Genomic DNA, 27,881 nt, shown 5'->3' on the forward strand with positions numbered 1-27,881 from the left:
TATTTGCACATGTAGTGGGAATGTCCATATATTTCCGCTTTTTGGATGAGGGTTGGTCGGCTTATAGGGCAAATCGTGGCTTGTTTCCTATCTCTAACTCCGGAGTTATGTCTCCTTGGGTTATGGGGTGACCAAGTGTTGGAGAAATTTAAAAAGTTCTTGATACAGCAATTGGTGCATGCTGCTTATTTCACTATTGCGTAGAAGTGGAAATCTGTTCCTACCCTGGAAAACTGGCGAACCCAGGTACACTCTGTTGCTTTATTAGAGAAGTTAACTTATATATTTCAAGATAATATGTCATTTTATGATAAGATCTGGGATCCATCCTGGAAATTTTATAATTCTGACTGACTATGGGTGTAGAGTGGGGTTCATTGTATAATATTCTGTTCCATTTAGTTTGAGAATTTACTAAATTTGGCTTTGTATGTTGTCTGGTAACAAAATAAAAAGTTAAGAAAAAAATCTGGGTAGCTGCCTACTAAATATACTATGTAGGAATGAATAGGCTTCAGGCAGTAGCTTGATGCATGGTGCACTGACACCTGCACCTTCAGCTAAGAGTCAAACAAAGGCTGCTGGAATTGTTCTTATTTATATTATTGTAATATTATCCAATATCAAAGATTTACACAGTCCTGGCTATCGCCAACTAAAGTAGATATACTATAAATTATAAAAAAACAAACAGACCATTTTGTAAATGTAAATTTGGTTAAATTTATTGTTCACTTAAAGACCACTGGATGCTCTTAAGTGAATAATAGTAAAAGTACACAGGCATTTATTTATTTATTTATTTAGCACTTTTATATACCGATTTTCCAGTAACAGAATTACTAATCAAGTCGGTTTACATTCTAAACAGTAACCATGACAAGATGATGTCTTACAATAAACAGGTAGATTGAACTTGGATACAAACAAATGGGGTTAACAACAAATAAATGGGGTTAACAACATAAAGTAGAGCCTAATGTAGGCTGGAGTTAAGAACAGAAGTTAGGCATAAGGCTAGGTTTTTAATATTAGACTGCATAGAGATAAATGACAAGAGCGTTCTCTGGGGGTTACCAATGAAAGGGACCATAGGTTGGAATTCAAATAAAAAGCTGAAGTTAGGAGAATGCTTGGTTGAATAACCAGGTCTTGAGTCTTTTTTTAAATACAATAGGGCATTGCACTAGTCTGAGGTCTGATGGGAGAGAGTTCCAAAGTTTGGGACCGGCAGTGGAGAAAGCTCTTTTACTTAATGCTGTCTTCATCGGTGGGACCTGTAGGTTGTTTCTGTATGCTTGTCTCACTGGTCTGGCGGAGGTGTGGGGTTGAAGAGGGATCTTGAGCTCGAGTGGGGCATATCCTAATATTAGGCATATCCTAATATAGAGCAATGACAGTAACAAGAGACAGAGACCATGAAACAATATATGTCAATATTATATTGAACTGGTTATAGTTATGTGTGTTGAGGTGTGGGGGAACCCAAGGAGCTGTGGTGGATTATTATTGATAACGCTCCAGAACTGCCATTTGTGAATTAAGTTGTGCAATTACACATCAGCCCATTATATGTTTTCCAATAGTATGTCTGTCTGCACACCTAGCTACAGATAATGTAGAGCTTGAAAAGTACACATACACTGTATAAATCATCAATCCTTTCTCCTGATATAGCTGGAGCAGCTTGCAAACCCTAAGGCCTGGATTAATGCAGCTACACAGATATTTTTCTCCCTGGGGCTTGGCTTCGGAAGCCTGATAGCCTTTGCCAGCTACAATGAGCCAAACAACAACTGTGAAAAGCATGCCATCATTGTCTCACTGATAAACAGCGGCACATCCATATTTGCCAGCATTGTGACCTTCTCCATATATGGCTTCAAAGCAACCTTTAACTATGAAAACTGCCTGAGCAGGTAAGAAAAAGGAGGAAACTTTCCTGGTCTTCATGGGATGCAGGTGTCAAAAATTTAGTGAAATCTTAGATAAGAATTTAGATTACTCACTTCTGTCTCCCAATAGATACCCTGGAAGCTACGATATTTTTTCTTAAACAATAACATTAACTTATATAATACAAGGAAATATTATTCTATATTCACTTTTGGGGTCTCATAGGTTCCTTCTTCCGAAGGTTTTTTTTTTTTGTTCAATAAATTATTGCACCCTACAAAGCATCCTATTTTCCCTAGGTCCAATACAGCAACAAACATTATAAACCACCATCTCTAATGACAGAATTGATAGTAGTATAGTTTGTTGTCCTCCAATAATGTTATGAACCCTCCTGTAGCGGTGCTACAGGAGGCTCCTTACCTCTTCCTGGAGGGCGCTCCAAGCCAGGGTCTCACCTGCGAACTGTCCAGGATTTGCTCCAGGGCCTGGGAGGCCTCGATGTCCTTGGGGCCTGCCTGAGGCTGCTTGTGTTTGCATGGACTTCCCGGTTTGAGCCACGCCCTTCCCTAGGGGCCGGCCCGCAGCACTTCTCCGTAGTTATAGGGCCAGCTAGGTGTGGGCCTGCCAAACTCCTCCCAGGGAGTCACCGGTCTGCAGTCCTATAAAAGGACTTCAACTTCATTCTGTCTTTGCCTTGCATCATTGTGACTCCCCTCTGGAGGCTCCCGCCTGCCAGAGCCTTGTAAGGTTTTCTGTTCTTTGTGGAGCTCCTCGTCTCGTCTGCCTTCGTACCACGTCTTCGTGTCTTGATGTTTTGCCTGAGGTCCCTGACCATGTCCTGATGTTCCGCCATGATCTTCCTCATCCTATTGTGTCTGCCTGCCAGGATGTTCTTCCCTGCATCTTTGTCATGAGCTCCGGGCCTTCTGACCTGTTGGGCCCAGGAGTGGCCAACAGGTGGGATCCGTCCCTGCGCCCTGGAGCGTCTGTTCCTGCCAGCCTTGGGGGAAGCTTCGGATGACACCGGCTTCGTCATTGGAGTTCCTCCTTGCCTGGGTCTGCCCTGTGCTCGTCCTGTTCTCAGTAGTGGGACAGGGTGGTCCGTGACCAGCCCATTGGGTCCGCCCGTGAAGGTGGGCTGTGTAGGGCGCCCTGAGAGACAGTGCCAATGTCCTCCTGCCTTATGTTTCGTCTTGTTTGGATCAAGTTCCTCGTCATGCTTGTGATGCCGTCGCATCAGCCCAGTCTTGTCCGAGATGCCGTCGCATCAGTCATAGTCCCGTCTACGTGTCAAGGCCTCCGTCTGCCCTCAACCTCAGGCCAGGCCTGCTGCTCCAATGCCGATCAAGCGGCAGGTCCGAAAGGGCTCGGAACAGTCGGAGGACCGTTCCCCTACCAACATCACATGTTGTTGACTCTGGGAGCTTGCAGGCCTGGCAGAGAGGGTAAGACCATGTTCAGCTATGCTGGAGCATGCCATCAACCCTCGGCTCGGCCCTGGATTCATCTGGGGTCGGGTTGAGGCCCAAGAGCACACTAAACACCCCCGTTCTCAACAAATAACTGCAAATTATGTTTTGTTTATAGCCCCTTCCTACTGACCCCCCCCCCCCTTCTCCCCTTTAGATAGTTGCACAGTGTGTACTGCTTCGGTTGTAGCATCATGCACAAATAATAATGAAGGATTTTTCTCGACTATTTTAAAATGACTTCAAACTTCTACAAATGATCTTTTATACCACCTTTTCATACCTCATCATGTCAGTACCTGAATGTAATCCGCTGTGAAGTGCTGAAAAGTGGAATATAAATCCAAATTAATAAAAAAAAATATAAATAAAAAAATCAAGGAAACAATCTTACAGGTAACGTGTGTATTTCTCATTACGCACAAGATTTCATGCTGACTACAGATGTATGTCTTATGTCAGGTTAATCTGAAACCTCTATCTTTTGTTCTGAGAAACTGCAGTTCAGCTAGGGTTGTAAACTTTGCAAAATTTAAAAAAACGGCCTGCCAACCCCCTCCCTTCCCCTTATATCTCCTTCTCTTCTGCAGCAACCCCAGACCACCTTCCCCTCCCCAATGGATTCCAGTGCTTAATTACAAATTCTGATGATTGTAAGCTGTTCCAATGCCTCTGTTCATTTACATTTATTGTTATCCACCTTGAGACCAACTTTGTGGGGAAAAAGCGGAATATCAAACCCTCATAAATAAATAAAATCAACAAACGCTGTCCCCTGCAGATATTTTCTTTTGGAGCAGAGGAGATGACGGCAGCAATAGCAACAAGCTATGAAGGAGTACAGGCCAGGAACTGAGCCAGTGCGCACTACTCGCTGGCCCAGGAGAGGATAGGACCACCATGGGGCCTGGAAGCAAACCACGGGCTGGCTCAGTTCCCAGCTTGTGTGAATTCACAGTTTGTTGCTACAACAGCTCAGCTACCCACACCACAGTCTGGCCTAATAAGAAAAGGTTGCGGGGGAGAGTTGAGGAAGATAAAAGGAACTCTAGGGGTTAGGAGTAGGCTTTGCTGCTGTGAATGATGGCACTCAGTAGGATACCAGCAAGCAATAACATTTCCAGTTTAAAGGTCCTACTGGCCACTAACCTCCCTTCTTCAAAACAGGCCAGGCTGGCCAAATACTGGCCAACTGAAAACTCTAAATTCAATTGAGAGACTTGAACCTACCTCAGTTCGTTAATCTAAACTCCTGCAATGCTATCCAAATTGAAGTTAATAGCAGTTTCCACCAGCCTTGGTACAATTTCTTGAAGACGAGAGCCAAAGACCTTCTAACCCTTTAAACCCCAATACAAGATTAACATTGGGCCAAATCTGTTCCAAAATGGATTTTGATGCATCTCTAATCCAGTTCACTAGCCCAGGTCAGTTAAAATCCATCATTCACAGCGGGATGAGGTCCTGTCATCCTATCCATCTCCAGCACTAACGAAACCATTGTAACTGCAAATGGTTAGATGAAAAACAATGATCTAGTGCAGGGGTGGCCAACTCTGGTCCTCAAGAGCCAAAAAATGACAAGATTTTCAGGATATCCACAATAAATATCCTGAAAATCCTATAGGGTTATTATTGGGGATGCCAGCTCAAGCACCTTCCCTTTGCCCACAAGTGTCCTGCAGGGGTCTGCACCTTCCCTTTTATTATTCAGCATCTACTTATTACCATTATGTGAGCTTCTGTCACAATTGGATGTCTCCTTTAAGTTATATGCAGATGACATCCAGTTTTAATTCCCAGTAACTAAACTCCCAGGCTGTGTGGTATTAATTAAGAACTAGCTTTCCAGTAATAAGCTGGTATTAAATGTCAACAAAACAGAGATTGGGTTTCTCTCGGCAAAAAACAGAGACTGTGCCCTTGCAGGGTGTTCTGGATAGGGTTCTCATCCCTATTAAATTACAAGCCAGGGATTTAGGGATCATAATTGACTCTACCCTCTCACTCTGACCTCGCGTTCAGTCTCTGATCTAGAGCTCGTTTTGTGAATTTCCACTGTTGCATTCTCTAAAGCCATACTTGCAAGCTGCTGACTTTCATTTGGTGACCAAATTGCATATACTCTCTTTATTAGATTATTGTAATCCTGTTTTCCCAGGCCTCCCAAAGTCTATTGTGACGGCTTTACAACTGGTACAACATTTGGCAGCCCGCTTAATTTCAGGATGCTCTGGGCATGACCAAATCTCTCTTGTATTAGTTAGCCTTCATTGGCCTTCATTGGTTACCAGTATATTGGCAAATTAGTTTTAAAGTTTTAGACTATGTTTTTAAGGCCATTCATGGTCTGATTCCTCAATGATTTTTAGATAAAGTGGCCCGCTATAGTCTTCCCCGTAAGTTACTTTCCTCCGAGAAACATGTATTGGAAGCATCATCCCATAAGTGAATAAAAGAGTCGCAGGAACACATTTTTGGGGTGGCAGGGCCTACTCTTTGGAATTACCTCCCTGTGCCGCTAAAAAGTCAGAATGACCTTTTAAAGTTCAGAAAACAACTGAAGACACACCCTCTTCTCCTTGGCTTTTTCCACCTAATCGCCTTTTGTAGCGAATTTGGTTTTTTCCTAGAATGGAAAATGAGATGCTTTGTTTGGGTTCCAGTTTAAGGGATGAGTTTGCTGTTCTCAAGCCGGGAGATTGGGATGGTGTGCAAGGGCTTCGGTTTCAGGGACACTGTAATAAGTAATGTAATTTTGTATGTGTGTATCATTTGGTTTGCTGTACTGAGATACTATGTGTGTTTATTTGTGCCTTGCTGAGATTTGTGGATCAGTGGGTTATAAATTTTATAAATAAATATGCATGATATAGATTTCCATGCACTGCCTCCATTGTATGCAAATATAGCTCATGCACATTCATTATGGATATCCTGAAAACCTGGCCTGTTTGTTGCTCTTGAGGACCAGAGTTGGATCTAAAGTCTGATTCATCAAGGTCTTTTCCCATAGACACAGGATGGAAGAAAAGCCTCAGTGAATCAGTCCCTAAAGTGTCAAAATGTGAGCATGAAGAAAATTAAATGAGTCTGAATTCACAGGGTCATACTGCTGCTGACAAACACATTTGATCTTGAAGAAGGGCTCATCAATGCTGGCAACCTTGAAGAAATGAAGGACTTCCTGAACACAACCTACCCTCAGGAATATGCTGCTTTGTTTCCTGAGATTAAAAACTGCAGTTTGGAAGCTGAGCTGGACACGGTACGCTTTTGTTCTCAGTATTCATCCTTTTCTTTTCTGCAATATTCTTTTTCACCATCTAAACTGTGTGTGAGGCTGGAAACGGCATTTAAAACCTCCTCCTCCAGGGGAAGAATCAAGGGTTCTGCCGCCTATGTAAAGAAATCTAGTGGACAGCCAAGGAGGAGCGCAGAACCTAACCAAAGCTAAGGACAACATACTGCATCAAAGATTAACTGGGAGGGAAGATTTTCCAGAGACAGGGGATTGCAGGTATATCTGTGAAATTTAATAAGAATCTGTATACAGGGGAAGACAATTTCCGAATTAACAAGAGTGTCACCCCCTTTTTGGTAAGAGCCCAGAATGCAGGGGTATACTATGTCCGGGGCCACAAACTCCCTCTCTTTGCTCACAAGCCCCAGGGTGCCAGGGTCCTTTCCGGCAGCGGGGCGGGGCAGGGGAGAGAGAGGATTGAACTTCCAAGGCTCAAAACACACGGGGGAAAGAATCTCTTATTCTCCTCTCAATGGTACACCTACAGTTGGATAATCTAGATTTAAGATCACCTTCAGCACTCATTAAGACCCTGGACACTCTGGTGAAATGTTCCAACAGAAACGTTTTACTGTAACCAAACATCTTCAAAAAAAATCAGCAGACAGTTTCCAATTGATCTTCATAAAAATACAAGTGACCTTTTGGATTTTAGGCCTGCTCCTCTGAATGAGTATCCTTTAGATGGGAGCACCATGGAAAACCCTTCTTTCCAGGTTTTGGAAAAAAAAAAAAAAGCCCCTAGTAACAGGTACTGAGTGTTCCTGTCCTCCTCTGATGTTCCCAGGGACCTCTCAGGTAGAGAGTCCCAAAAACAGAAAAACAAAGCAACGTCCTTCTCAACTTCACCTCTTGGAGGAAAATGATAGCAGAAAAATTCCTTCCAATCAAAAATAGGAACACAATCTTCTCTAAAATCTGAGAAAAAAATCCTCTCCGGAGCCACTCATTCTATTTCCCTGTCCTCCTCCAAGCAGGCAGTACAGTCTTCCTGACGACAGAAACAGGGTGTCTCCACATCGCCAAAAAAAAAAAAAGAAAAACTCCTTACTGACTGCTCCTCCTCCCAGGCATTCCCTGCCAGACTGATTTGACACTGGGCCAGGAATCTGCCTTTGTACCTTGCCCTGTGTGATATCAGGCTGTGGGGCCTGAAATTGAGAGCCATACTAAAACATTCCTTCTACTCCAAAACTCAAAACAAACAGGCCACACCTCTTCCCTGCTCTGCTAGCATTTATGCAGGCTGGCTGACCAATCCAAGCAGCCTCACCAGAGGTGCTTGTCAGGAATGGTCTGCCAAATCCATCTCCTAAATCCTAACTTAAAGCCTAAACTAGGGACAACACAGTATAGAGATCTAGAGGGTCTGTACATAAATAGAGCAGAGTTGCTTACCTGTAACAGGTGTTCTCCAAGGACAGCAGGATGTTAGTCCTCACACATGGGTGACATCATCAGATGTCCACTTGAGGTTCCTCTTCAGTCTTATAACACAGGGTTCGCGAAAAAATAAAATAACAAACCCAGAGAAACCCAACTCTGCAGAGTGGCGGGTGGGTTTCATGAGGACTAACATCCTGCTGTCCTTGGAGAAAACCTGTTACAGGTAAGCAACTCTTTCTCCAAAGACAAGTAGGATGGTAGTCCTCACACATGGGTGATTATGTAGCTCCAGGCCGCTTCCAGCGTGTGCAGCAGAGAACAGGTGCCAACGTGCACAACAACTAGAGCTGCAATAGCCACTTTGTTGAACAGTTGCTCTCTGAACATCTGCAGGGCATACTGGATCACCCATAATTCCAGGAAGTTGATCTAGGACTGCATCTCCTACAAGGTCCAAAGACCTTAAGTGGGTAGGCCTGTAATATAGGCTCCCCATCCATATGGTAAGGACAATCTGGGGCTGTGGGCTCCAGAAAGGCATCCCCTTTTCCAGATTTGATGAGGTTGCCCACCACACAAGGGATTGCTGAAGGGGAGTGGTGATCAGAACACGAGCCGTAGATCCTGGGTGGCTTGACATCACTGGGAGCATAATGTCCACTGAGCCCTGCGCATGTGAAGTTGAGCAAACAGTGTAATGTGCACCGTCACCACAATATGACCCAGCAGGCAGAGAAACTGGTGCGCTGAGACATGGGAGCAACTAGAGATTACCCAAGCGAGAGCAGTGAAGGTCTCCACTTTGTATTGAGGTAGAAAAACCTTCTTCTGGACGGTGTCCAGCTGGGCCCCGATGAAGTCCAGTTGTAATGACAGCTGGAGATGGGATTTCGGACAGTTGATCAGAAAACCCAGATTTTCCAAGACTTGGATTGTGACTCACAGGGTACTCTGCACCCCCTGCCTGGAGTCGCTCTTGATTAGCCAATTGTTGAGGTAAGGGAAGACATGAATCCCTCGCCTCCGAAGATAAGCCCTGACTACCGCCATGCATTTGGTGTGAAAACACAGGGCACAGATGCAAGGCCTAAGGGCAGCACCCAGTACTAATAGTGGTTCCCTTCCACCAGGAATCGCAGGTACTGTCGATCCACTGGAAAAATGGGGATATGGGTGTATGAGTCTTTGAGATCGAGGGAGCAGAGCCAGTCTCTCACCTTGAGGAGGGGAATCAAGGTGCCCAATGAGACCATTTTGAACTTTTCTCTCACCAGAAACCGGTTCAATGCCCTCAGGTCCAGAATGGGCCGAAGGCTACCAGTTTTCTTGGGAATCAGGAAATACCTGGAGTAAAACCCATCACCCCACTGGCTTGGTGGAACTGGTTCGATTGCCGGAGCCATTAAGAGGGTGGAGAGCTCTACTCTACTCTCCACCATGGACACGGAGGAAAGCAGAGTGGAACTCGTTGGAAATGCAATCTGTATCCATGGCGCACAATGAATAGGACCCAGAGATCCGATGTAATCGAAGTCCATTGGTCTGCGAATAACTGCAGTTGACCCCCCACTAGGGAGTCGACACTATGGGGCAGGGGAGGCTGGCTCATGCTCCCTGGCCGCCAGTCAAAATCCCGTGACAGGGTTCTGCAGCGGGGCTGGGGTCGGACAGGGCATACAAATTTGCCGCCGGAGGCTGCTGAGGTCTCGCTGTAAGGGCTGGTGGGTAGTACTTTCGTGGTTGGTAAAAAGGCCACCTTGGATACTCCCTAGGGAGCTTCTTGGGAGGCTATGTGTTAGAAGTACTGGCTGACAACTGCTGAAGGGTCTTATGATAGTCTTTCAGTTGTGCCACCTCCTCTTTAATCTTGTCCCAGAACGAGTTTTCACCTGTACAAGGAAAATCTGTCAGGCGGTCCTGGCTCTCCAGGCGCAGATCAGAGGTGCACAGCCAAGCCATACGGTGAGCTGCAATGCCTGTTGCAGCAATTCTCATGGCCATCTCGAACACGTCGTATACAGAACAGACCTCGGTGTTTATCACACTCAAGGCCCTGCTGCACTACCCTCTGAAATTCCTCCTGAATTTGCTGCAGGAGGCGTTCCCCCAACTCCTGGGCATATTTCCAGAGTTGGTGACAAGCAACCCTGGCCGCTAACATAGTGCCTTGAAACATCCGGTGTCCGAGAGCGTCTAGAGCTCTATGCTTTTGGCCTAGGGGGGTGGGGGGGCTGAGGCGTGAGTGCGAAGCTTCACCTTCTTCAAGGCCAATTCCACCACCACCGATTGGTGGGGGAGCTATCGGCGCTCAAACCCAGTGGTAGGCTGGACCAGATAAACTGCATCTGTTTTGCAGTTCACCGGAGGAACGGAGATGAGGTGCTCCCAGAGTCAGGCTACCAGCTCCTCAAAGATGTCATGGACTGGGACGATCACCACCTCCTTCGAGGCATCCAGGAATTGCAAGATCTCCAGCATCTTGTGCCGAGAGACCTGCTCTGTTAACAGCTGGATAGGCACTGACTCCACCATGGCTTTAACAAACCCAGCGAAGGAGAGGTCCCCTGGGGGGATTTCTGCTGCTCCTCTAGAAACTTTGACAAATGTTTTCCATGCCAGACTCCATCTGATAATGTCACCCATGTGTAAGGACTACCATCCTGCTTGTTCTTGGAGAATTAAGTATTACTGAGTTTCTAAGTGGATGAACAGAAATTAACAACCGTACATATCCCAAACCGGGAAACTACAGACCGGTTAGCCTGACTTCAGTGCCAGGAAAAATAGTGGAAAGTGTTCTAAACATCAAAATCACAGAACATATAGAAAGACATGGTTTAATGGAACAAAGTCAGCATGGCTTTACCCAGGGCAAGTCTTGCCTCACAAATCTGCTTCACTTTTTTGAAGGAGTTAATAAACATGTGGATAAAGGTGAACCGGTAGATATAGTATACTTGGATTTTCAGAAGGCGTTTGACAAAGTTCCTCATGAGAGGCTTCTTGGAAAAGTAAAAATCATGGGATAGGTGGTGATGTCCTTTCGTGGATTGCAAACTGGCTAAAAGACAGGAAACAGAGAGTAGGATTAAATGGACAATTTTCTCAGTGGAAGGGAGTGGACAGTGGAGTGCCTCAGGTATCTGTATTGGGACCCTTACTTTTCAATATATTTATAAATGATCTGGAAAGAAATACGACGAGTGAGATAATCAAATTTGCAGATGACACAAAATTGTTCAGAGCAGTTAAATCACAAGCAGATTGTGATAAATTGCAGGAAGACCTTGTGAGACTGGAAAATTGGGCATCCAAATGGCAGATGAAATTTAATGTGGATAAGTGCAAGGTGATGCATATAGGGAAAAATAACCCATGCTATAATTACAGAATGTTGGGGTCCATATTAGATGCTACAACTCAAGAAAGAGATCTAGGTGTCATAGTGGATAACACATTGAAATCATCGGTTCAGTGTGCTGTGGCAGTCAAAAAAGCAAACAGAATGTTGGGAATTATTAGAAAGGGAATGGTGAATAAAACAGAAAATGTCATAATGCCTCTGTATCGCTCCATGGTGAGACCCCACCTTGAATACTGTGTACAATTCTGGTCGCCGCATCTCAAAAAAGATATAATTGCAATGGAGAAGGTACAGAGAAGGGCTACCAAAATGATAAGGGGAATGGAACAGCTCCCCTATGAGGAAAGACTAAAGAGGTTAGGACTTTTCAGCTTGGAGAAGAGACGGCTGAGGGGGGATATGCTAGAGATGTTTAAAATCATGAGAGGTCTAGAACGGGTAGATGTGAATCGGTTATTTACTCTTTCGGATAATAGAAAGACTAGGGGGCACGCCATGAAGTTAGCATGGGGCACATTTAAAACTAATCGGAGAAAGTTCTTTTTTACTCAACGCACAATTAAACTCTGGAATTTGTTTGCCAGAGGATGTGGTTAGTGCAGTTAGTATAGCTGTGTTTAAAAAAGGATTGCATAAGTTCTTGGAGAAGTCCATTACCTGCTATAAAGTTCACTTAGAGAATAGCCACTGCCATTAGCAATGGTAACATGGAATAGACTTAGTTTTTGGGTACTTGCCAGGTTCTTATGGCCTAGATTGGCCACTGTTGGAAACAGGATGCTGGGCTTGATGGACCCTTGGTCTGACCCAGTATGGCATTTTCTTATGTTCTTACTGCGTACAATAAAAACTCTGAAAATCAATAAATCTCCAGCACTGGATGGTTTTTCTTTCAAATTTTACAGGATATTTGGAGAAGAACTGAGAGAACATTTAGCCCTTCCTATTAATGGTTTGTTTTTTTTCATTAGTAATCTTCCAAATGCAGTGATGGAGAAAGGTATCAGTAATTCCCAAACCAGACAAGGATATCACAGATTGTTGCTATGGTCCCATATCACTAAATGTAGATGTGAAAGTATTTGCAAAAATACTGGCAATCAGGTTGGGCAAAATCCTTTTGCATGTAGATTAGACAGAGTATGGCTTGGGCAGACAATCCTGTTATATTAAAAAAAATATATTAAATGTTATTCATGTTGTTAATTTACTGCTATGCTACTATGACACAGAAAAAGAATTTGACAGAACTGACTGGAAGTTTATCATTTTAAATTTGTGAGAAAAGAATTAGGAGCCACCTTTCCTAACTGCATATAAAAACTATATGAAGATCCAGGGACTAGAATTAGGATTAAGATTCTCCAAGTCATTATGGCTAAGGAGAGGAACTAGAAAGGAGAACTCCCATTCTTTTATATTTGCCCTGGTTAAGGAACTACAGCTATCCACATTAGGATTGATTGTGAGGATGTAAACTTTAAATTAGCAATGTTTGCTGGTCCTTATTATGAAACTACACATCACCTTACCAATCCTCCTGTTGGTACTGAAAGAATTTGGAGGAGTATTAACATTTAAAGTTAACTAAAGTAGTGCCCTCAACATTATGGAGAAAGATCAGTAGCATTACATTTTTCCTTCAAATGGGCAGCCCATTCTCTGAAATACCATAGTGGCCTGATTATAAGACGAAGCATTTTCTTAGACATTGGGATTGTCAGTAAACCTACAACAGGGTATCCAACTCTGGTCCTCAAGAGCAACAAGCAGGCCTGGTTTTCGGGATATTCGCAATGAGTATTTATGAGGTATATTTTCATACGATAGAGGCAGTGCATGCAAATCTATTTGCATCTATTTGTTACTCTTGAGGACCAGAGTTGGCCTCTCCTGGCCTACATCATCTTATAAACATGGCTAAAGCAACCCCTACTGAATACTAATATGTATCAACTTAAAGCAATCTATGGTTGGTATCAAATGTCTGAGACTAAATTAAGGGTGCAATTAGAACTAAATAGCCAACTAATCCATTTGGTAAATTTATATGAATCTTCAAAAAATTGTTTAACCTTAAAGAAGTAATCATTTAGTTAATATTGTATTGAAAATATGGAATCTGCATCTAAAGAAAAAAAAGCTTTGTAAAAAAATTCCCCCCTTTCCCTATTATGATAGGGAACTTTTTAATTCCCCCAAGAATAGTATCTGGAAAATTTAAGAACAGGGGAAGGGAATTTTAACTATAGGTCAAATCTTTTTGTTGAGCTGAAAGAGAAACTGAATTTGGGTGAAAGGCATTTCCAGATTTCACACTATATTTAAAAGCAGAAAGATTTATTTTATTTTATTTATTTAAAATTTTTATATACCGACATTCATCCAGGATATCACATCGGTTCACAGTGTAACGCAAACAGACGCCATGCATGGCGCTTTACATAGAACAAATAAAACATGTTAACATGGGAATAAGGGGGTAAGAAAACATGGGAGAAATTGCATTAAATAATAAACAAGATTTGCAATTATATACATATGTACAAAATGGGGAGACTGAGAGAAAAGGGATATAGGAATACTAGGAAGGGAGGGGGGGTGGAGAGCAGGGGGGGGAGAACAAGAGAGGAGGGGGGGGGGGAAGAAGAAGGAAGGGGCGAGATGGGGGGGACAGAAGGAGGGCCGTGGTGAGGCCGTGGAGAGGAAGAGGGGGAATTAGGTGGATGCTTTGGCAAAGAGCCAGGTCTTGAGCTTCCGCTTGAAAGATTTAAGGCATTCCTCTTGCCTTAATTCAACTGGCATTGTGTTCCAAAGGGTCAGCCCGGCGATGGATAGTGCACGGGCTCTCGTGGAGGTTAGTTTGTAGAGTTTAGGAGAGGGGATAGGCATGGTTGCGAGATGTGCATGTCTGGTAGGCTTATTAGACTGGTGTAAGCGGAAGGATTCGTTAAACCAGTTCATTTCAGGGTTGTATAATGCCTTGTGGATGAGAGAGAGCGCCTTATATTGTATACGGGATGCTATTGGGAGCCAATGAAGATCTTTTAGCACAGGTGTAATATGGTCATGTCTGCGTAAGTTGGTCAAGATCCGGGCTGTTGTGTTTTGCAAAATTTGAATGGGGTGAATGGCGTTGTTGGGAAGGCCGAGGAGGAGGGAGTTGCAGTAGTCGGTTTTGGCGAAGATAGTAGTTTGAAGGACTGTCCGGAAATCAGGGGGATGTAGTAAGGGTTTAAGTTTTTTTAGGGTATGGAGTTTAAAGAAGCCATCCTTTAGTAAGTTGTTGATAAATTTCTTCAGTGTAAAGTGCCCATCGAGGATGATTCCCAGATCACGGACTTGTTGGGCAAATTGGAACTGTGAAAGTGGGGGGAGGATCGAGTGGTTAAGGGGTGAGATGAGCATGATTTCAGTTTTAGATGTATTAAGAGCTAAGTGAATAGAAGAAAGGAGATTGTTTATGGATTGGAGAGTATCATTCCAGAAATCCATGGTTTTTGATAGGGAATCAGTGATGGGTATGAGCAGCTGAACATCATCAGCGTATATGTAGTGAGGGAGATTTAGGCTGGATAGGAAGTAACAGAGGGGAAGGATGTAAATATTGAAGAGGGTTGAGGAAAGGGATGATCCCTGAGGGACACCTTGATTAAGGGGGATGGCATTGGATACGTGATTGCCTAGCTGAATTTTGTAGTCTCTGTTGCTGAGGTAAGATTTGAACCAGTTGTGGGCAACACCTGTAATGCCTATTTCAGTCAGCCGCTGTAAAAGAATGGGATGGCTGACGGTGTCAAATGCGGATGAGATGTCAAGGAAGGCAAGTATGTATGATTGTCCTTTCTCAAATCCTTTAATAATATGGTCTGTCAGGGAAAGTAATAGAGTCTCCGTGCTGTGAGATTTCCGAAAGCCGAATTGTGCAGGGGCAAGAATGTGATTGTCTTCAAGGTATTCTGTAAGTTGCTTGTTGACAGTTTTTTCAAGGAGTTTAGCTATAAATGGAAGGTTAGAAATGGGGCGATAATTGGCTAGATTAGAAGGGTCTGATATTAACAAGGATGAGAGTGTGGAAACAAATTTTTAAAATATAATAAAAGGTTAACCACCTCTCCTTCAGAGATCCTCTGGGCTTCTACCATGCTCTCTTGAAATCCAATACTGTCTTTGTCTCCACAATCTTCACAGGGAGGCTGTTCCATGCATATACCACCCTTCCTGTAAAGAAATATTTCCTTAGATACTGCTTTCAAATTCATCCCAGAGCCTCCTTTCCATTGAAGCAGGCCCACCTTTTATGCATTTATTCTTTGGAAGTATTTAAATGTTTATATCATTTTCCATGTTTATATCTTTTATTCTGTACCCATATGGTTTACTATGGAGACCATTGACCATTTTAGAAGCTGCTATTTGGTTATATCCTTTTGAAGGTGTGGTCTCCAGTATTGTACACAGCATGCAAATTAGGTCTCATCAAGGACTTCTACAAAGGCAGTATCACCTCCCTTTTCCTGCTGGCTAGTCCTCTCCCTATGCATCCAAATGTCCTTCTGGCTTTTGCAGTCATCTTATCTACCTGTTTTTTAAACTGTTACATGTAAAGCCTGTTGCTAATTTATTGTTTCACTGTAAACCGAGGTGATGTATGTCTATACATACCGCGGTATAAAAGAATCTATAAATAAATAAATAAATACCTGTTAGGCTGCTTTAAATATGATCTCCACTAGATCCTGATCCTGTCTGAGCACAAAATTTCACCTCCTACACTATATTGCTCCCTTGTGTTTTTGCAAACCAAATGATGACCCTGTGCTTTTTAGCATTAAATTTCAGCTGCAAGGCTCTAGACTGTTCCTCATGTTTTCCATAACTTCCAGAGTGTCTATTGCAAATTGTTGGTATCATCTGCAAAAAGGCAAACCTTTCCCACTAACCCTTGTGCAATATTGATACAAAAATGTTTAACAGAACCTGACCATTCTATGAATATGCATCTCAAAAAAGATATAATTGCGATGGAGAAGGTACAGAGAAGGGCTACCAAAATGATAAGGGGAATGAAACAGCTCCCCTATGAGGAAAGACTAAAGAGGTTAGGACTTTTCAGCTTGGAGAAGAGACGGCTGAGGGGGGATATGATAGAGGTGTTTAAAATCATGAGAGGTCTAGAACGGGTAGATGTGAATCGGTTATTTAATCTTTTGGATATTAGAAAGACTAGGGGGCACTCCATGAAGTTAGCATGGGGCACATTTAAAACTAATCGGAGAAAGTTCTTTTTTAATCAACGCACAATTAAACTCTGGAATTTGTTGCCAGGGGATGTGGTTAGTGCAGCTGAGTTTAAAAAAGGATTGGATAAGTTCTTGGAGGAGAAGACCATTACCTGCTATTAATTAAATTGACTTAGAAAATAGCCACTGCTATTACTAGCAACGGTAACATGGAATAGACTTGGTTTTTGGGTACTTGCCAGGTTCTTATGGCCTGGATTGGCCACTGTTGGAAACAGGATGCTGGGCTTGATGGACCCTTGGTCTGACCCAGTATGGCATGTTCTTATGTTCTTAATAGAAAAGAAAGTTAAAAAAGAAGCCTACCTCTATCCATCTCTAAGGGCTCATGACTGAACTTAACTGAATGATCCAGTCTTAGCCCCAGTATATTACGAGGGATCCAAACAGTATCAAGGACCTTAATTTCTGAGGTTCTCCCCTTCCTTATTTTATACTTGTAGAATTACATCTCTGTACAAATACTGTAACTATTCTGCCAGAAAACTATCAGCACTAGCTATCAGATGTTTTTGTTTCATGATATGTGACTCAGTTTAGTGCTGGAGACATTTGGTTCATATCATGGGCAGGCTGTGCAAGGGACTGGCTTGGCATTCATAGTCTACTCTGAAGCAATAAAGAACATGGAGGTGTCCCAGCTATGGTCGGTTCTCTATTTTTTGATGCTTCTCATGCTGGGACTGGGCAGCATGCTGGGAAACACTGCGGCCATCCTCACTCCTCTGACTGACAGCAAGTTCATTTCAACTCATCTGCCCAAAGAGGTGATCTCAGGTAAGTCACCAGTTGCACAAAATGGTCCTGTGGTGATGCAGATTCTCTAGGTTGTAAACTTGGATGGCTACTGGCTCTCTGTAATCCCCTTAGACTCCTACCCTTCAAAGTCCAAAACTCTTTTGAAAAATGTGTGACTCTGGGAATTTATGACAAATAATTCAGCTCTAGTTTACTTTCTAAGATAAGTAATTGGTAAAAGAAAATTAGTTTCTTACCTGATAATTTTTGTTCCTGTAGTTCCACGGATCAGTCCAGACTCCTGGGTTTTGCCCCCCCCCCCCCCCCCCCCCCCCAGCAGATGGAGACAGAGAAGTTCTCAAAACAAATACCGCCTTATATAGGTTGGTGCCACCTACAATCCGGTAGTATTACTCAATGTCAAAGCAGAATGGCTCTCAAAACCACTATAACTATGTACAAAAACCCATCAACAAGAAAAAAGAAATAACCGGTTCACTGAACCACCAAGGACCTGAACCTGAAGAACCACTTAAGGATGGCCAATCCAAATTTCTGCAGATCTGAAAGCAAACTAAATAATAAAAACCAAGCGGACTCTCCCTCACTTCTATGCTTCTGACGGGCGGGACTCTGGACTGATCCGTGGTATACAGGAATGAAAATTATCAGGTAAGAAACTAATTTTCCTTTCCCTGTACATACCCAGATCAGTCCAGACTCCTGGGATGTACCAGAGCTTTCTTACCTGGCTGGGACCCAGAGAGGCCCGCTCGCAGCACTCCTTCTCCAAATCCTCCTGATCCTGGCGCTTGTACATCCAGTCTGTAATGCTTCGCAAATGTGTGCAAGGACTTCCAAGTAGCTGCCCTGCAAATCTCCTGTGGAGAAACCATCTGGCACTCTGCCCAGGACACCGCTTGTGAACGAGTAGAGTGGGCACGAAGCCCAACAGGAAGAGGCCTACCACACAGTAAATAGGCCGAGGTGATAGCCTCCTTCAGCCAGCGAGCTATGGTAGTCTTGGAAGCCATTTGACCACATCTGGGACCATTCCATAGTACAAAAAGATGGTCTGTTACACGAAAGTCATTTGTATCCTCCAAATAGCGCAGCAATGCTCTGCGAACATCCAGCTTCCACAAATTCCAAGACAAGGAGTCTGATCGGTCCAAATCTGTAAAGGCTGGAAGCTCTACCGTTTGGTTGTCATGAAAGGAAGAAACCACTTTCGGAAGAAAGGAAAGAACTGTCCTTAGGGAAACCCCCGAATCTGAAATTCTCAAAAAAGGTTCTCGACAGGAAAGAGCCTGGAGCTCCGACACTCTACGAGCCGATGTAATGGCCACCAGAAACATTACCTTCAAAGTGAGATCCTTTAAACTCGCCCTTTTCAAAGGCTCAAAGGGTACCAAACACAGAGCTGCAAGAACTAAGTTCAGACTCCAGGACGGACAAGGATGTTTTATCGGAGGACGCAAATGCTTCACACCCCTTAGGAAATGAGCCACATCCGGATGAGCCACCAACGCTACTCCTTGAATGGAACCACGCAAACAATCAAGAGCAGCTACTTGAACTCTCAGAGAACTACATGATAGGCCCTTGGATAGACCCACTTGTAGAAAGCACGGAATATCCGATAGGGATGCCCGAGTAGGCACAACCTCACGGTCCAAACACCAAGATTCAAACACCTTCCATACTCGTAGGTTAGTGGATGTTTTGTGCGATCTCAGCAGGGTAGTCACTACGGCAGGAGAATAACCTTTGCGACTTAGGCGTTGCCTTTCAAAAGCCATGCCGCTAGACAAAAGCGATCTACTTCTTCCAAACAAATGGGCCCTTGATGCAGTAGGTCCGGAAGAACTGGAAACCGCAGCAGCCCCTCCACCGGCAAAGTGAGGAGGTCCGCAAACCAAGGACGTCTTGGCCATTCTGGAGCTACCAGGATCACCTCCACTGGGTGAATCTCTATTCGTCTGAGCTCCTTGCCGATCAATGGCCAAGGCGGGAATATGTTCAGCAGGACCTTGGTGGGCCAGGGGAGCACCAGAGCATCCACCCCTTCTGCTCCTGTCTCTCTGCGATGGCTGTAGAACCGCAGGGCATTGGTATTTCGAAACATCACCATGAGATCCATGCTGGGCATGCCCCACACTTCGCATATGAGCTGAAAGGCCATGTCTGCCAACTCCCATTGCCCGGGATCTAGGTGGTGCCTGCTGAGAAAGTCTGCCTGCATGTTGTCTATGCTGGCAATGTGCGACGCTGCTATGCTGACTAAATGCTGCTCTGCCCAACCGATCAACTGGCGAGCTTCCACCACCACCTGACGACTCTTGGTTCCTCCTTGACAATTGATATACACTACCGTGGTCGCATTGTCTGAGAGAATTCTGGCCGACCGCCCCTGGAGGAGAGGACGGAACACTTGCAACGCTAACCACACCGCTCGAGTCTCCAGACGATTGATCATCCACTGTGACTCCTCAGGAGACCATAAGCCCTGTACCGATTTTCCCCGGCACACCACCCCCCAACTGGCATCTGTGGTGACCACTGTCCAGTCGGGCACCTCTAGAGGGACTCCTCGGGACAGATTGTCCGCAACCAGCCACCAATCGAGACTGGACCGCGCTGCATGAGGAAGAGGAAGATGAAACAGTTCGGAAACTGGATTCCAATGGGAAAGCAATGTGAACTGCAAAGGCCACATATTTTTATTTTATTTTATTTTAGCATTTTTCTATACCGACCTTCATGGTTAAATACCATATCAGATCGGTTTACATCGAACGGGGATAGAGAACTTGTAACAAACGGTACAGCAATTTATAATCAGAAGGAGAGCAAAGTTACATTAAACAAGGACTATAAACTTGGAGGCTTTACAGCTGAGAAATAAATAAAAGGCCCGAGTAGGGCAATAACTTAAACACCAGAAGTCATAATGAGCTGGGCTCGGGCAGGTTAGATTATTAGCGGAGGTACTAGGATAAGAGGTAACTCGAGGAGTAGCATGGTTCCATATGAGCAAAGGCCCAGGGTACCAGTTCCAAGGTTGAAGTCATTGAGCCTAGAACCTGTAAGTAATCCTGGACCCTGGGAGGGCACTTGAGCAATAAGCCTCGCACTTGATCTTGTAGCTTGGAAATACATTCTGTGGTAAGAAATACTCTGCCCTGCTGAATGTCGAATAGAGCCCCCAAATATTCCAAAGATTGAGAGGGCACAATCCTGCTCTTGGAGAGATTGACCACCCAGCCCAGCGACTGAAGGAGCTGAAGCACCCTGTGAATTGCCACCTGGGCAAGCGGCTCCAATTTCGCTCAAATCAGCCAGTCGTCCAAGTAGGGATGCACCAGAAGACCTTCCCTCCAGAGATGAGCCACCACCACCACCATCACCTTGGTGAATGCCTGGGCACAGTGACAAGCCGGAAGGGCAGAGCCTGAAACTGAAAGTGCTGACACAGTATCGAAAATCGAAGAATCCACTGGTGATCCTGATGGATGCCAATAAGAAGATAAGCCTCCATGAGATCCAGGGACGCCAGAAACTCTCCCTTTCTCACTGAGGCAATGAAGGACCGGAGCATTTCCATGCAAAAACATGGCACTCGGAGGCATCTGTTTACTCTTTTGAGGTCCAGAATGGGCTGAAAGGACCCTTCTTGCTTTGGCACCACGAAGTAAATGGAGTAACACCTCTTCCTTCTTGCCTCCACCAGCACTGGGATGATGGCTCCCAGCTGTAGCAGCCTCTGCATCATGTCTCGAACAGCTTTTTGTTTGGTGGCATACCCTATACTCCTCCGATCAAAACCTCATTAACAATACGAGCACTCTCAACAGCCGGACCCACACTCTGGAACTCACTACCGCCAGATCTACACCAAGAGACCTGCCATCTAACGTTTAAGAAAAATCTAAAAACGTGGCTTTTCAGGCAAACATATACAGAATCACAAGTTTACTTAGACACCGGCCAGAAAGAAAAATAGCCCAAACACCAGATCCTAGTTTCACCTATACCCCCTTCAAGACCCAACCACGTCAGATCTGAACTTCTCAACTGTTTAAGACTTCTTCTCTGATTCATCAGTCTTCCTTAACTCATGCACTTCTCGCATATTTTGCACATCAACATGGTCTATGTACCCTCATATCACAATTTAGTCTACCCTTTAATTTTTTTTCTAGACATTTATTCTCGCTATAAACATGCCAAACATTTACCTACGTCCTGTTGACGAGTTACTATTATTATTATCTATGTAATATTTAATTTATTATTAATATCTATATGTTATAGGTTATATGCTATATGTTATACATTATATGTTAAGAAACGCTGTTCCATGTAACGCCTTTTGTGCGAAAGTTTTGTTATATGTAAACCGACCTGATTCGATACTTGTATTGAGAATGTCGGTATATAAAAATCCGAAATAAATAAATAAATAATACCCACAGGGAGAGACGAAAAACCGGTCCATAGGGCGCCATGCAAAATCTAAAGCGTAGCCTTGTCTTATCATGGTGAGCATCCACTGGTCCGTTGTTACCTTGGTCCATTCCTCGAAAAATAGGGATAGTCTGCCCCCTACCTCAGGCACCGAGGAATGGACCGGTGCCCCTTCCTTGTGAAGACTTGGCCCCCGATGAAGCCTGGGCATTACTCGCTTTGCGAATCTTCGGCCACGAAAGGACTGGGACCAGGACTGTTGCCTTGCCGGTGCTTGACGAAAGGAAGAACTAGGCGCTCTAGCTAGATGAAAACTCCAATTCCCTCTGAATCTGGCCTGAGAGAAAAACGCACCTCGTGACTGAGGTCTGTCCTCCGGTAACCAATGAACCTTATTTTCTCCCAGAAGAGTGAATCATATCCTCTAAATCCTTTCCAAAAAACAATTTTCCCTTGAAGGACAAAGATCCCAGCAGCACCTTGGAGGACACATTTCGTAACCATAGGAATCTACGAGCTGAGACTGCTGACACCATGGATCTCGCTGACGTCCGCAGCAAGTCATGAAAGGCATCAGCACAGTAGGCCACTGAGGCTTCCAGACAACCTGCTTGAGCAGCCTCCTCATCTGAGAAACCAACGTTAGCTTGTAACTGCTGCACCCAGCGGAGACCCGCTCATAATGCAAAGCTGCTGCACATGGCTGCCCAAACACCCAGTGCTGAAACCTAAATAATTCTCTTAAGCTGTACCTCCAACTTTCTGTCCTGCAGATCCTTGAGTGCTGACGCCCCTGTAACCGGGATTGTGGTATTTTTGGTAACTATGGACACCGCAGCATCCACCTTGGGCACTCGCAGCAGGCCCAAAGCCTCCTCCAGCAGAGGATATAGCTTATCCACGGCTTTACTCACCTTCAAGCTCAGATCCGTGGTATTCCCATTCCCAGAGCAATAAATCTGTGGCCGAGAAATGAAAAGGAAAGGCGGCAGCCGGACCTCTCAGGCCCAACAACACAGGATCCATAGCCCACAATTTGCACTCCTCAGGTGGACCTTCAATGCCCATCTCAGCCAGAATAGAAGGGATAAGTGGCCCCAGCTCCTCCTTCCGAAAGAGGCGGACTACCTTAGTGTCATCTCCTTCTGCAACCTGAGAACCCCTGACCGTCCCCTGCTGCTGTAGATCAGGGTCCACATTCATCCCCGGCGGGGGCTTGGACTGAAGATCCGGGTCCCCTGGGTCCGTATCCTGCCCAGAAGTATCCATATCGGTATCAGGCTGAGGAACCCCAGTACGGAGGTGGCGCTTAGGTTTAGCTGGCCCTGAAGTCCCCTTAGACTGGGGCAGAGGCTTGGGACCCAAAGAGACAAACTTTCCACCGGGCTGAAACTTCCCTGCCTTCCTCGCTTTAAAAGCTTTATGGAGCAATAAAACAATCTCCGAAGAAAAAGAGGAAGAGGAGGAGGAATCTGAAGCCCCCTCGGGGCCATCCTCCATTGCAGGGGAATCAGGCTGTACAGGTTCCCTTTCCCCGGGAAACCTTTGCTGAGGAGAAAGAGGAGGTGGTAAAATCCCCTCCCCCATGGCTGCCTGAGTAGCAGACCTGAATGTCTGCAAAATGGTCTCCATTCCCGTGCTGAGCGGGAACGAGTCACCCTCAGCCTGACCAGCACCAGCTTTACCTGAAGAAACTCAGGCAGAGTTGTTTTTAACCATATTTTTCCTGTTTTTTTTAAAGCAAAATTGCCTAAATCAGAAAGAAACAACTACAAGCTAATTTTGACTAACTCCTAAACTAAAAACTAACACACAGATCAGACTATAGGTTTTGCACCTCCACCATCTGCTGGAGACAGAGAAATACTGCCGGACTGTAGGTGGCACCATCCTATATAAGGCGAAGTTTGATTTGAGAACTTCTCTGTCTCCATCTGCTAGAGGGGGGAGCAAAACCCAGGAGTCTGGACTGATCCGGGTATGTACAGGTAACTGATCACTTTTATGAGCAAGTAGCCTAATTTCTAAATGATTATTTCTGAAATGAAATATAAATAACCCCGCCTAGGACTTAAAATTTGTGAAAAGGAGAAGAAATGGTTAAACAGTAGATTGCTCAAACATTTTGTGTGTTTGCACAATATTGAAAAAAATTATAGTTATAAAAATAGCAGTACCTTAATCCTCAATCACTTTTATTCATTTCAAATCACATATCTCCAAAGGACATCTGTAAAAAAAACAATAAAATGCTTCATCACCCACCAAATCTTTCTGCATTTCTTTTTTAATTTTAAAATGTTATACTTTCTTTACCAATTCTGTTAAACACATCTTCTTTTAGCTTGTGCTCAGTTTATCTTTAATAGCCATAGGGGTTGTTCTTGCAACGTAGTCAACAGGAACTCACACTGCACAGTGCAGAAGTAGACTGGGCCAACAGTGCAGCTATATTATTTTAAAAGGAATGTAAGGACAAACATTGAAAAAAAATCTGAAAAGCTCATCAATGCCCATAATTAAGTTGCATTATTTTTAGAAGCAATTTTTTAATACTTTGACACACAGATGTGTAGAAAATATCTGGACCGTTAACCATTCAGATATATCAATCAGTTCCTGCCTCGTTTACATTTGACATAATTGCACCAGAAGGCGACTTAGCCACTGCCTTAAAATAATGGCTCAATCAGCATATGCTATTCACTTTTCAAGAGGGAACTGATACTGCTGCTTTGTCTTATTCTCAAAGGTCTGGTGTGCTTTATCAACTGCATAATTGGACTGATATTCACCATGGAATCTGGAAATTACTGGTTTGACATATTTAATGACTATGCAGCAACTCTGTCCCTGCTGTTGATTGTCTTAGTGGAAACTATTGCCATCTGCTATGTTTATGGACTTAAAAGGTAAGGGTCTCAAAAGCAGCCTTCACAGCTTCTACCCTTGTGGCTACTACTATTACATTTTAACACATGGCTCATATGTAAGCTCTACACAGGGGCTGGGACATACTTTCAACGAAAGGGCAGTTTGGAATTGGGTTTCTGTGCCAACTATCTCAATGTCAGTTAGTATTACCACCCCTCTCTGCCCAAATCAGAATGCTATAAAGCACACTGAACTAAGCCCATGGAAAGATCTGCAAATTCTTGTCATTATGGAACAATAGGCACCTCAGTGCCATGAACTGGCCATCCATGAATGTTAGGATTTAAGGACAATATACATTAGCCCAACTCACACATACTAGCCACTAAACTTTCCTATTCTCTAAAAGGTAGATTTTAAAAGGCTGTGCGTACTCCCATAAATGCGCATATCTTGCCATGCACAAAAATACACACTATTTTATAACCTAAGGGGTAGATTTTAAGAGAAGCGCGGGGTACATTTATACGTTCCTCGGAGGGAAAAGTTCCCTCCGAGGAACGGGGAAAGCCACGCGCATGTTATAAAATCCGGGGTCGGCGCGCACAAGGGGATGCACACTTGTGCACCTTGCGCGCGCCGAGCCCTAGGGGAGGCCCGATGGCTTTCCCCGTTCCTTGGAGGGAACTTTTCTTCCGTTCCCCCCACCTTCTCCTCCCTTCCCCTATCTAACCCACCCCCCCAGTCCTACCTAAATCCCCCCTCCCTTGTTTAACTTTTTACGCCTGCCTCTGTCAGGCGTATCTTGCGCATGCCGGGTGCGTCATCCCTGGCACAGCCGCTGTGCTGGAGGCCTAGGTCCCGCCCCAGACCGCCCCCAGATCGGCACCACGCCCACGACCCCACCCCCTTTCCACCGCTTTTTCAAAGCTCCGGGACATACGCATGTCCCGGGGCTTGCGAGCACCGCCGAGCCTATGCAAAATAGGTTCGGTGCACGCAGGGGCAGGTGCACATAATTTACGCACGTAACCCTTTGAAAATCTACCCCAAAGGGGTAGATTTTAAGAGAAGCGCGCACGGGGTACATTTGTGCGCACTGCCCGGCGCGCGCAAATGAACACCCAATTTTATAACATGCGCGCGCATGTTATAAAATCTGGGGTCGGTGCACGCAAGGGGGTGCACACTTGTGCAGCTTGCGCGCACTGAGCCCTAGGGGAGGCCCGATGGCTTTCCCCATTCCCTCCAAGGCCGCTGTGAAATCGGAGCGGCCTCGGAAGGAACTTTTCTTCTGCTCCCTCCCATCTCCCACCTTCCCCTCCCATCCCCTATCTAAACCACCCCCCCCCCAGCCCTACCTAAATCCCCCCACCTTGTTTAACTTTTTACGCCTGCCTCTGTCAGGCGTATCTTGTGTGCTCCAGGCGCGCCATCCCCTGGCACAGGCACTATGCCAGAGGCCTAGGTCCCACCCCCGGACCGCCCCTGGATCGGCGCCCTTCCTAGTTATTTAAAATTCGCGTAGCTCCCATGTGGCCCATTTACATGCATATCTGGCTATTTTTGCATTCGCAAGGCTTTTAAAATCTGCCTTTCAGTCTAACGTGGTCTTTCTTAACACATGGAGTGCTCCCTGCATCTGCAGCCTTGGTCAAACTGCTGCTCTTCATTTCAGTAGATATGTATTATGATTCAGATACAAAAATGTAGTCTTTACAGTGCTTAACAGAATTACGAAAATACTTTCTTTTCACATTGCACAACTCTCTAAGATGATAACTTTCAAAGCAGCACGCAGACACACATGTGGTGTGCGTTCATTTGTAGATGCTTGCATACTATAAAATAGCCTGAGCACGCGCACATATGCACTCAGTTTTACGTGGGTGTGCAGCTGTGCGTGCCAATGCTGCTTCTACCGCGTAAATGAGGGGATTTGAAAAGGACGTGTGCTGATGCCATTGCCCGTTTTCCCAGTTTGTTCCCAGTTCGCCCAGGTAAGGGATAGGACTTCCAAACCCCACTAGTTTAATAGCCTCCCTTCTCCCCTGTTACACCTGACCTTTAAAACCCCACTGGTCTGCCTAGAATTTTGTTTTACAACTTACACGTCATCCATAGCAGAAGTAAAGTTACGTGGCAGGGGATCCTGGCACGTGCCAGTGTACGCAAGTATTTACATGCACATTTTAGGTTACAATCCCAAAATGCCCACCCCTTTTTTAAAAACGTTTCATTTGTGCAAGCAGAAGCAAGCATGCACGTATCCGGCTGGTTTTTTTAATCTGCTTGGTGCGTGCCGGCCCCAACATATTTGCACATCCCCTAATTTCAGCAAGCATCGGGCTTTTAAAATTCACCTTTAAGATTTTATAATTAGTTGCTTGAAGAAAGATCTTAAAAGCAAAAACAGGAGTTTTCCCAACAACATATCATGTCCCTTTCTCATCTAAAATACACAAGCTAAACAATATTCAGTTTCAGTCCAAGAACCTAGTTAGATATAAGGGTACCAATTTCCAATAGTTCCTGCCTTTCTTTCATTAACTTTTGTAAAATATTTCTTACCTGCATCCTCCAGATTTCAGGGTGGGGATCAAAGTAACATGCACAATGATCAAAGCCATATAACATAAGAACAATTGGACTGATAAGTTACTTCCTTGGAAAATTCAGGTCTAAAGGTAACAAGTTAGACAGATATTTCAAATACCTCTCTGAATAAAAATGTTAAGTGTGCCTCTCGAGCAGATGAAATGTCAAGCAGGTTTTCACTAGAGGAGCGCAGAGATCACAAAGGGGCATAAATTGTAAGGGGTAGATTTTAAAAGGAGCGCGAGGGCGTACCTGTGTGTGCGCTACTCGGCGCGCGCATATGTACATCCGATTTTATAACTTGCTCGCGCAGGTGCGCGCAAGTTATAAAATCAGGGGTCGGCATGCACAAGGGGGTGCACAATTGTGCACCTTGCCGCGCTGCCTTCCCCCATTCCCTTCCCCCTAACCTAACCTTCCCACTCCTTCCCCTAATCTTCTCCCCCAGCCCTACTCTACCCCCCCCCCCAAAAAAA

The 27,881-nt window shown here is 44.6% G+C and overlaps 1 protein-coding gene and 1 long non-coding RNA gene across 3 annotated transcripts in view; one reads left to right on the top strand and one right to left on the bottom strand.

The window, feature by feature from the left end:
• The window catches only part of SLC6A20 (solute carrier family 6 member 20), a 148,464-nt gene that overhangs the window by 101,404 nt on the left and 19,179 nt on the right, over positions 1-27,881 (top strand). The window contains exons 6-9 of the mRNA XM_029589461.1: positions 1,678-1,919; positions 6,474-6,636; positions 17,298-17,502; positions 24,686-24,845. Of these exons, the coding sequence (XP_029445321.1) occupies positions 1,678-1,919; positions 6,474-6,636; positions 17,298-17,502; positions 24,686-24,845 (770 nt within the window). The remainder of the gene's footprint in view (positions 1-1,677; positions 1,920-6,473; positions 6,637-17,297; positions 17,503-24,685; positions 24,846-27,881) is intronic.
• On the bottom strand, positions 736-27,562 carry LOC115084513. 2 transcript variants are annotated; one of them, XR_003854585.1, is made up of 5 exons: positions 27,379-27,562; positions 24,250-24,381; positions 24,111-24,163; positions 15,535-15,643; positions 736-1,380 (listed from the first exon to the last, which is right to left on the bottom strand). It is a non-coding gene; the product is annotated as an uncharacterized LOC115084513 (long non-coding RNA). The 2 variants fall into 2 exon arrangements; XR_003854584.1 differs by lacking the exon at positions 24,250-24,381 and having other exon boundaries at positions 27,379-27,552.

This window comes from Rhinatrema bivittatum, chromosome 2, assembly GCF_901001135.1.
Source record: "Rhinatrema bivittatum chromosome 2, aRhiBiv1.1, whole genome shotgun sequence".
Taxonomy (NCBI): Eukaryota; Metazoa; Chordata; class Amphibia; order Gymnophiona; family Rhinatrematidae; genus Rhinatrema; species Rhinatrema bivittatum.